At 40.6% G+C, this 11,507-nt stretch overlaps 1 protein-coding gene across 1 annotated transcript; it reads right to left on the bottom strand.

The window, feature by feature from the left end:
- Positions 1–1,126: 1,126 nt before the first annotated feature.
- On the bottom strand, positions 1,127–10,668 carry e2f4 (E2F transcription factor 4). The gene is made up of 11 exons (XM_078168114.1): positions 10,238–10,668; positions 8,434–8,543; positions 7,094–7,254; positions 6,079–6,123; positions 5,010–5,074; positions 4,722–4,910; positions 4,336–4,423; positions 4,038–4,190; positions 3,568–3,615; positions 3,396–3,440; positions 1,127–3,247 (listed from the first exon to the last, which is right to left on the bottom strand). The coding sequence occupies exons 1-11, from the start codon at positions 10,400–10,402 to the stop codon at positions 3,132–3,134; spliced, it is 1,185 nt and encodes a 394-aa protein (XP_078024240.1). The 5' UTR covers positions 10,403–10,668; the 3' UTR covers positions 1,127–3,131.
- Positions 10,669–11,507: the final 839 nt, after the last annotated feature.

Here is an 11,507-nt window from a genome sequence, read left to right as displayed (position 1 = left end):
TTTTGCTGCTTACGCTGAGCTAGACCAGTTTTTCTTAAAATTTCCAAGAAGTAATAGATGAAGTAAATCAAAGTTCCGGGTCGGGTACGGCTGGTTACAGCCGCCCCCTGCTGTCCCTTCAGTCTCCAGGAGTTTTTTCATATTGTACACACTTTTCACTGCTACTTCAGTGCGGGCCTGTTGTAACTACATGGTCAGCTGGGTGTCCTGGTGGCTTATTGCACCAACCACTGACAACATTACTGCACTGAGTACAAAAGACATTGCTGCATTGCTCTGTAGATTTGTAGTCATAGAAGTATGACATTGCAGAGCTACAGGAAATGAAGGGAGGAAGAGATAGGGAATGCAACACTGGAATCAAACAAGGGAAGTTGGAATTAGCAATTAGTGCACATGGCCAGCACCTTTAACCCAGAGGCCATCAGGCAAGGGTGCAGGTTTCATTTCAATATTAGGGGGGGAAACACATATAAAACAGGGGGGCTGGGGATCCTCTGCCAATATTGGCAATACTTAGATTCCAATTTAGGATGTAAACATCTTAAATTATGTCAAAGTCATCTGCTCCTTTCACATTTTTATTGCTGGTGGGGTCAAATGCACATGTTCTAAGTATTGAGGGGTACATGTGTGTGTCCCTTCCATCTACACCGACACTATCAGAACACTTAGAATAGACCTGAAACTTTAAAACGTATAATATAACTCAGATTTTGTCATGAGTTATATAGACATCCACTGTTTGTTGTGTATAATTTAACAATGACTTGGCTATATGTTGACCAGTGGAGTTTAAGGGATAGTACACCCTAATCTCAGAATCTTATCTTCACCTTTAACAGTTTTAATTATCAGCACCACAAAGCAAGCTACGCAAGTTAAACTATTGTCACATTGTTATATCTGCACCTTTTCTTTTATGTACACGTAAGCCAGTAATGACTTCACCAAGTGATAACATTTCCTTTAAAATAATTAATAGCCCTGGCTCACTTTAACGCATCTGAACACCATTTCACAATTCTGAACTGAATTTACTGCAACAGGATACAATGATACGAAACCCTGCCTGACACACACCAGCAATGAAACATATTACTTAAATTGGACACCACGCAATACACAAAGAATACCAAAGTTTTTATTTTGTTTCATTTGATGCAACTACAGCTTAGCAATGGTGATCCTCTTAAAAACAGTCCGTGGGTTTGAGTCTCACACGCCATCACACACAGACACAATTCATTCAACCCAGTACTGCTGAACTCCCTGGCTGCTCTAATAAAGAATTAGGCAAACTCACAACACTGTCCAAACACTATGACTGGCTACTGATCAGCAGAGGATGAGTAGCGACCGATCTGTCCACAGTGATGTAAAGTGCAACAATGAGACAGGATGCATCAGTAAAGCGGAAGGTTTCTGTGGATGAATTCCAAAAACATGATGAAGTGTAGCCCCAAATTAGTAGCAGTAATAATATATCTATCAGGTATAAAAAATAAATGCTATTCTATACAAGCGGTAGAGAGGGATATAAACAGTACATACTGTACATACATACACGTCATCCAGGGCAAAACAGGACATTATCACACAAAAAGAAGAAGTGATAGAAATATGAATAATGTCAATATAGTACTTTAACAATCTGATGAGTAAACAACTCATCCTGAGCTGCTGCTCGACTGTCCCCTGCACAGAGAAAATGATTAGAGTTGCGATATTAAATTCAGAGTGATAGGCAGTATTTCATTTACAAGAAACAGGAAGAACATTGGAATAAAACAACTTAATAGGGATCTGTGCCAAATATACAGATACAAGCAAAAACAGGAGTGTTTTCCATGACGTGGTGACTATATTCACTGCATCAGTAAAAATACATACATGTCCTTTTACATACAAATGAACTGAGTACAACGGTATTCATATACATACATAATACGTGAAATACAATCGCCACAGAACTTATTTTGGAAAGGGGGGAAAAAGCTATTTCTCTGACGTACTCCAATAAAGTTATATATTAATCAGAGCCAATAAAAATCTGCAAAGTTCAAAAGTCCAGAGGCAAAATGAAACTGAAAGCAAGCCTATTTTTTTTCTCATCAAACCTGTCGGTATAGAAGTGCCGATCTTAACCAGTTAGAGGAGACATTTTACTTTCAAAGCTCTTTGTTGACCTAAAAAGTGTTTATGTAAAAAGGTAGAATTCTAAAACAACCCCGACCCACCCACCTAACCCTGCACTGTTTTGGTCCTTGGCTCTTTACGTCACAAAGTTTATTGGCTTCACTAACTCAACATCAAGATCCTCTTTCTCTTACTGGTTCACAAAAACACTTCCAACACTGGGAGGTTTAATTAAGATAAATCCCCATGATTCAAAACAAAGCACATCATACATATAGAGTGATCATTTGAGTTTGGAACCTTTGCTTGTTTGCAAAACTGTCGCCCTGCCTGCGTTAAAAATGTAGTTCATATTTCACAATAGTCTTGTGTGCCGGTAATACAAAATATATATTCTCTATGTACATTGAGGACAGTGCATAATATTAAACCAGCTGTGTTTGGACGCATTCAAGCCATGCGTGAGCAGCTGCCGGGTGACAAAGGCTGTGCTCTGTTTAGTCTGCCATGACTCTTTACCTGATAGGAAATGGGATTCTCTTTTATCTCCTGGAGACATCTGACTCAAGTTAAGAGAGCGTTCAATACAAAACTCAAGTGCACACGCAGACGCACAGGCACACTTGTGTAAAGTGTGTCTACTCACATTCGCTCACAAGCACACGGGTAAGCCGACACACAGACAACGCTTTACCATACGTGACAATCTAAAAATATAATTATTTGTTGGTTTTCTTGGAAAAGCAGTAAATAAAATGTTTTGTTCTCGCCTGGGTTTCTTCACGAGGCCACACGTCGAGCTACTGTCTGACTGAGCTCAGGTTGAGCTCACCGTGTCAGTGCAGAGGTGTCCTTGAACGCTCATCGGATCATATCGGCTTTCCTGCACCTCTTCTCACCTTCACTGTCAGTGAGGGGGACAACTTGGAGAAAATGAAGGTAGATTAGCATGTTTGGGAAACTGTATCCCGCTCTGAAAACAATCTCTGAGGTCAGAGATTGAGAATGGGGACGTCAAAGAGGTCGCAAAGGCCTTCTGTCTCGTCCAGGTTGTATATGTAGTCGTGGTCGCTGGGTGGAGGGGACAGACGGAGCAGAGGTGAAAACACTGGGGTTGAAACAGACAGAGAAATTGATTAGACTTGCAGGATGCAAAAAGGGGCAATAATTTCTTTGTTATACATTTCATACATGATCAATTCACATTTTTTTTGTTTTCTGTAATTGTCATTTTCTTCTCTATCCAACAAACCCACCTTCTGATGACATCAAGTCCTCCAAAAGGTCTCCACTCATGATCTCTGTCAGAGAAAGAATAAAGAACCATCAGTTGGCAGGACACTGAGAAAGGGGTACACAGGAAACTAATGCAAAATCAATGGACAAAACAAAACATGTTATATAAGTAATAAATTAGAGGAGTTATACCTTTTGTTGGATCAAACATTTCAGAGAGCTCTTTGGGAAAGTCCAGCACTAGAAGAAAACCACATCAAACAGTTCAGCTATACACTCCGTCACTACGTCACAGTTAAAGGTATACTGTGCAGGATTTGTCGTTTACAGTTTGTAACATCGCCACTGGAAGGGAAAGCCAACCACAGATTCACTGTTGTTCTATATATTTGCATTTTTCTGGCACTGTGTCTGTGATTTTGTAGTTTCCTCTTGGATCCATGCTGCTCACTGTCTGGCACCTGGTGACTATGTTCTTATTAAGCCCCAACCTCACCTGCATAAGATATCTTTAAATATAAAAATACTGAAAATGTCCTTGTCGTATGTCACATAGTCTTGCATAAAAATAAGTGTTAAAAAAAACAAAAAAAGGTTTATAACCAATAAGTCAGACTGAACAGAGAAGTTAAATATTAGTCGTCATAATGTGCAAAACTCACATTCAGAGGGATCTGACTTAATTGGTTCAAATACTGCAGAGACAGAGGAGGACGCAGATCCATCCAACGAGGCAGAGGACTGTAGTTGCTGAGTAACTGTAGCAGGCGTATCTGTTGTTAGGGTGAGTGGCGTGGTGCTCGTCACTTCTGAAACTGAAAAAGTGTGATAAAAATAATGTTGGTCCATGGCGTTACCATACAGCACAACTGTGTAAAACACAACAATAAGGTAAAATGTAGACGTTTTTATAACATTAAGAACTGCTCTTTGCAGTCTTGCGGGTGCACTTGTTGGTACCTGTCACTGAGGCTGTCTGGCTGGCTGCTGTCACTGACGTTGTGGCAGGAGCAGGTTTTGTAGGTGTTGCTGGAGCTGCTTTAGAGACCTGGAGGGTGGAAAGATAAAGGAGAGAAAAATAAAATTTGTAAGGTGTATAAAAGCAGATCTCAGTGTTTGAGTCATTTTTCCATGGTGATTAAGCATTAATTAACGCTATTTAAAACATAATTGCCATCTCAATGAGGAAAACTGAGAAATATTGATGTCTTGGCATCAATGTCTTTTTCTACTCCTCATAGCTGTTTCAATAAAGACAGATGTCTGAACCTCCACTCTCTTACAGTAAACAGATCAAATACATGAACAGAGTCGATTGCATAGAGAAAGCAGATATCTGTGTGGACCTGGGAGGCAGCAGTGGGCAGCTGAGAGGTAGGTGCTGGTGCAGGGAGGTTTTGAAGGATGTCATCTGGAGGAGGGACGGGCAAAACAACAGGAGAGGCACTGGACGGGTCCTTATTGACCAGCAAAACCTCGATGGGACCAGATGAACTCTTCAGACGGATCTGGTATTTCCTCTGTCCATTAAGGACCTTGAGAAAAACACATTAACCCGGTCTGAGATGTGAGACAAAACAGAAGCTGTACCTCATGAGCATAAAAAAAATGAAGAAACCACAAACATGACTTACAGCTTCTGGTATGGGGACCTCTAGTTGTGTGCCAATGGGGGCACGGATTGCTAGGAGCGTGTCACCTACGGAAGAAGGACAGGCAAAAAACTGTGCTTGAGGCCACATCCATGCCAACAGGTTTTTGTTTCAAAACAGCGGTTAAAATGGAAACGATCTCCATATACATGAGCCTTTTAGCACTGTCTTAGAATTAAACTCTGTGCCTGAAAACACATATCACATAAACATTCACATACACTGGGCACGTGCTTACCAATGTAAACAGGAAGCAGATTGTGTACTTTGTGGTTGGTTGCTTAATTAGATAAAATACTACGGAGATGGTGAAAAGTAAGACCAGAGATTTCTTTGCTTGGACTGACGACAAGGTGGAACTGTTAAGAAAGTAACATCAGCGTGGTGGTCAAGGTGGTGGAACAGATTGGGAGTCATTGCAAAGCAAATACAGCGACATATCAGAGGGGTACTGGGAGCATTACCCATCATCAGAGGAAGCCAAGGCAATGGGAGGGGTGTAGCGTTATGCATACAAGAAGGGTAAAAATCACATAGCATACGCAGTCCTAGCTACAGTGTTTTGGCTTGACACATTATGACTGATAAGAACAAATCAGGAAGCGAACATGGGTGTCTGCGTCATCGTTTTCAGAAGTCTGTTTCCACCCACCCAGACCATAGCTTGTATATTCCATATATTTCCACTTACTCCGACTGTACAAAAATAAAGCCAAAATATCCTGAATATGGTCGCTGCCATTTTGCGCTAGTGATGTCATTTGGAGCCACAATCTGCACAGTAGCACTTTCGACAGTATTCAGTTCCCACCCATACACCCATCTGTAAAACTGCAAGCAGCACCATTAATCGCAAGCACACCTATTGGCACACACGACTGCACATCATAGCATCAAATACATCCAGAGTAGTATGGATACTAGGCTTAAACATAGCAATAGTTACACATTTTAAAACAAAAACGTATTAGTGTGAATGCAGCCTGAGACGGTCAATGTGAGTGTTACAGGAAAAGAAAATGTCTAACAATTGAGCATCTGAAACAATTACCTTTGAAAGCTCCACAGAGGTCTTCATGTTTAACATATGCCATAGTATGAATGTGTTAAGGGTCCAACTTCAATGACAAACATTTCAATAATGCAACTTTATACACTGGCATTACACATGACTGACTGACTATGGAGTCTTTAGCAAAAGCCCTTTAATATTCAGGATGGTTGGTTAACCACCGAGGATATGTTGGCTTACTGAATACTTAGATTAATTAATAGGGTACTCCACTAACATCACATTGCACAATTTAATAAAAGGGGAATCAAAAGAGACACATTAAAAAAAGAGATGGTCAAGTTGTAACAGCAGAGGCAGAGCTATCCTGTCTCTGGGATTCGTCAGGCTCAAAAAATGCCAGATTCAAGAATTCCAATTCTGAAACTAAATGGTGTTGAGACTGGTTATGTCTCACTGCTGTGTCACTGTGTATACTGCTGCTCTCTGCCACTGAGTGTCATATGCACATATCTAAATACTGACAATGAGTGCTTTTTATAAAGCATATAACGATAAGTTTATCTAAGTAATTAATCACGGCATGTTTGCAAAACAGTTTGACACTGTTGTCCTTGTTGCTCAGGCAGTCTGTCCTGTACAGGAATAGTGAAGTCTGGGCAACATGTATGAGCCTACAAATTAATTTGATACAGCTGCCACAGCACTACTCAAATCATTGGACATAAAAGGGAAAATTCACCAATTTTCCTCATCAAGACAAGTTTACCAGTCGTGAGGAGTACTACTCAACTTATGAAAACAGCACATGAAAGTCTTCTAGGGCTCTGGAGAAGCGTGATCATGTCTGACAAAATCACCCTAGTGATGTCACAAGGGTTTTCTTGACGAACAAGTCTTTTAAGGAGGAGCTAGTAGTTTGAAATGCAACAGAATGAATTCATGGCTGATGAAACTGCCACATTAAATCAGCACTGACCATGGGATGCATCTCTGAAAGAAACTATTCCCAGCTATAACACACACATAAACACACTGTGCAATGAAGGATATGGGCTGTTGTTAGAGTCATCTGTGACATTCTTGATGCTCTGTTGGACCCAGACCCTCTGCTGGTCCAGCTCACTTTCCCTGAGAGCCAGATCATCAAGCTCGGCCTTCAGATCAATTAGCTTATCTGCTATCTCTCTGGTGTTACATCCTGGACCTACACCCCTGTAATACAAACACAAATACGGTTATGTGCAGTCAGCAGACAAGGAGCATGCATGCTGTTTTTCATTAACACTGTTCTTTATTATTAATAGAGCTCCAAAGATTAATTCTCATTCACTTTTTCTTGGCTACTGATCAGTCTGGTTTCCATTAGAGCTTGGACGAAGCTGATATATCAGGAGTATAGCTGTGTTGACAGGGAACATTGTTTATGACAAATGTGGTGTGATTACAACACCACTTAAAATGATGTTTTCTTTATTGCTACATTTATAAATGAAGATGTTCCACAGCAGTAGTTTCTCTAGGTGATGATGAATAACACTGAACAGTAATGTAAGCCGTACTAAACACACCTACCAAAGTCACTGGATAGATAGATAGATAGAAAGATAGATAGATATTTTATCAAATCTCATATATTAAGTTCTCCAAGGCGATGCAGCTGCACACATGCTGTAGTCGGGTGTTCTTTTATTGTTGAGGCCATTTTGTTATAGTGTAGTTATGAAATGATTATACAGTGACAAGAAATTTTTGATTGTCAAATAAGTACAGGAAGATGACAAACACAACACACATTGTCTGTGGTCAGTTCTATCACAAAAATGAGAACATGTCACGCAAACTGATATTCTAATTACTTTCACATGGCTTCAAACTCTCCTACTCAACAGTAATTTCTCTATTGTTATGACTGAGATATTTAGTCATTGATTCATAAGCATGTCTGACACATACATTTACACACAAACCAAGCGTAAGTGCATACAAGGATAAGGTGACATCTCCAAGTAGTGCTGTGATCCTCAGATGATTCAGTTTCTCAGCCATTTCTCTGTGGCTACGATAAGCAAGTGCTATATGACAAAGTGGAAGTGGTGGGGAGGATTGGTGCGAGTGCTTGAAAGACACATGGTTTCAGGTGGTTCAGCCCTCTCATTTCGGTGATGAAGGCCATGCCAGGTCAGAACAAACTCCAAAATATTAATTTAATTAGTTAATGATGTGCAAATTGTGGAGGAATTTTTTAAAATGACAAACATTTGCCTTATGATGAAGCAAAATGTAGATAGAGTGAATCATTTAGGCAGCAAAATTGGCACTTATTTAGTTTTTTTTTAAATGAAGAGAGAGTTTTTCCACCTCTGGGGAATAAAAAATTAACAGTATACTTACTTCCATTGGATGCTGTTCTTGGACTTCTTCTCTATCAGTCCAATTCCCTCCAACACATTAGTGATATCGTAGATACGTCGTTTCTGCCGCACTGCCAAGGTGTCTGCAGCCTGAATGACAAAAAACAAACACAATAAAAAATACAAAAGATCACTGCCACGTCCTTTAAAAGGCTCATAGCTAACAACACAGACAAAGGCAGACTGCTGTATCTGTGCCAATGGGTTGAGTTCCCTGCAACCACCCATCATAGGGTACAACATTGTCATTTTGACTTCCTTCCCAGCCCGACTTCTTAGTGTATAACAAACTAATGATAACCATATGTCTGGTGCTGATAAGTAAAGGCTTTGTCACCAGGCCCTGTGGGTGCAATGCAGTCACAGACCCACTAAATGACAGCTAATAAATCATAAGGCCTTTCATTTCACAGTTCACATAAAATAATGTCATAAATGGCTCATGCAAAACAAATATAAGGATTCCCAGTTCAATACGGCTGTGGGAAACACACCAGATGTCATTAGTTGTGTTTCGCTCTTTCCAGCAGTGTCAAGATGGATAGTCAGAGCAGAGTTTCGGTCTTCGATAAGGACAATACACATTTAAACAACAGCTCTTTATAAAACAAACTTTATAGAGTCTAAAAGATGTGTCATAACAGATGAATCACACCGATCACCAAACAAATGAACTGACATCTGATGATAGAGCACAAGCGCAAAGTTATTCTTTCTCTGTCTAGGACGCAACGTTTCATTGAGGAGAGGGTGATTCATGCGACTCTTTAAAGTCAGATGGAGTCATTATTGAAAAATGCAGTGTGTTTTTAAGGATCGGTGAGAATGGAAGAGAAACAGAGAAAGACAAACAATGCCAACGTGAATGACAGTGGATATGAAGGCACTCTGTCTGGCAGGTCATTAAGGTCAATGTGACAAATAAGCTTTTCTGTTATACAAAGTAATGCTTGGCTGCTCAAGCTGCCATCTGGCTCACTGGTTGTGGTTGATTAAAAAAACATGGCTGGCATTTTTTCTCTATTTATATTCCAATATGAAAACATGCTTTGAGAGGTCTGGGTTTGGAGGTTACCCCCATTTTATGGTATCTGAATTCTAGGGTTATTAATCCAAATGTCAATTCATCTTATTAAAAGTTTACACCAACTACTTCTGAAAGTGACTTCAGTGGCTCTGACAGTAACAGGCTGCTCAGGAAGTAGGACGATAGTTTTGTGGAGTGTTAATGTGACATCTGAGCAGCTCATTAAGGGGATGGTGGCCTAGGCTGTGGTGGAGAGCACAGCTAACATTACTAGTTAGCCTTGACGTTAAAAGTATATGCTTCTGAGTGCGTATTGGAAACTGAGTGCACGTGTGTCGTTAAGTGACAAAGACGTTATCAATCAGAAAAAAATTGTTCATGTGTGAAGATGCAGCAGCGTTAGCTCAGAAGGGAACGACAAAAGCTGACCCACTTTTTAAACTTTGAATCTGCAGGGGGCAGAGTCTGTAAAAGTTAACCAGTGTCCTCAAAGTTCAGTTTGTAACCTCACTTTGCTCCCCTCTGAGAAACGCCAAAACACCAAGACGCGACGTTTAAGCGGAGGTTTTAAAGTAACCGAGGTGAATAAAAACTACAAAGCTATAAGCAAAGAGTAGCACCCATTCAAATTAGCCTGTCACACAGCTAGGCTAGGCTAATAAGCAGGCTAGCGAAAGTGCATGTAACCTAACGACAGCGGGCAGGCTCAGAATGACATGTGCTAGCTAACAACAAAGACTCCAGGCTGCATGCTCACCGCTTTCAGATCCAGCACTCCATCTTTCGCCTCTTGTAGTAAAGTCACAAACTTAGTCGTGAGCAGCCCAAGACTCTTTTCGTGCCTGCTGGGAGTCTGTGGCTGCAGCGAGTCACCCACAGCTCCCAGTTCGCCTCTGGTACTGGCCGACTCTAGCTCCATCATCACTCGGGACCAGCTCCGTACTTCCCCCTGCCTCCCCGACCAAACCCAGCCAGCGAGCCCAGGAAAGCACGCCCAACCGCCGCAGTCAGACAAACAGAAGGCCGGGGAAGTGTGTGTCAGATAGCAGGTATTTAATGAGCCGGTCCGACCTGGTTTGCTCCAAATTATATGACTAAATCGAGCTGAACAGGCTGAGTGCGGTAATTCAATGAGAGAGCAGCATTCGGTGGAGAGAGCCGTTGGCCACGCTAGGTATGACGGGACGGTTCAATCGTCGCAGGGAGCGTCTGCAAGTTCTCACACCGTCTCAAAAGCGTCTTAAAAACAAGAGCGTGTTAATTAAAACTCGTGAAGCCAATAAATATAATATAATCCACCTATTTATTGCATCGTGGCTAAAGGTTTACGATCTGCACGGATTACGTGGTATTTCATTTTAAGTTTTTTAAAAGAAGGGTTATCCGGATGTACGTAGCTGTGATACTTTTTACACGTTCCCTTACCAACTCAAACTTGAAGAAAACACACGCACGCGATTATGAGCGTGCACGGATACACCATGTTATACGCGCGCGCGCGCGCACATGGCCAAGAAGGCCGATATATCCAATAAAAAAAACATTTTAAAACAATTATCTTGGAGTATTGTGGTATTTTATTATTATATTTATATAATCGTTTAAATTTTATGACGATATGTCTCATATTTAGGATTCTCATTTTTACTTGCTTGTTGTTTTTTTCCTTTTTATACATATTGTAGTAGCATTGTTGGAGGGAGCCTGAGAACAAGAATTTCATTGCCAAAGACTGCTCTTCTGTAACTGTTGTTTATATGACAAATAAAGACTTAAACTTAAACACAGTTCTGACTCGATTCATAAATATTGGTGTTGTTAAACTTTTACACATGGGAAGGCTTGTAGATGTAGTAAGCTTTTCTTTGTCACTTCGCACGTTCATATTTTGTTAGATTGTGTAGTAGTCAGTGAGAGACTGTGGCTATCACTAAGACAGTAAAATATAATACACAGCCAGTGTTAATTTACTTAAGTAGCTTTCAGTTGTTGCTTGTACTTATTAGAGTATAGATATCCTGTTAAAC

Source organism: Epinephelus lanceolatus, chromosome 5 (genome assembly GCF_041903045.1).
Source record: "Epinephelus lanceolatus isolate andai-2023 chromosome 5, ASM4190304v1, whole genome shotgun sequence".
NCBI classification, from domain to species: domain Eukaryota; kingdom Metazoa; phylum Chordata; class Actinopteri; order Perciformes; family Serranidae; genus Epinephelus; species Epinephelus lanceolatus.
Note: the sequence above shows the minus strand (reverse complement) of the source record. Positions and strands in the feature narration are given on the sequence as shown.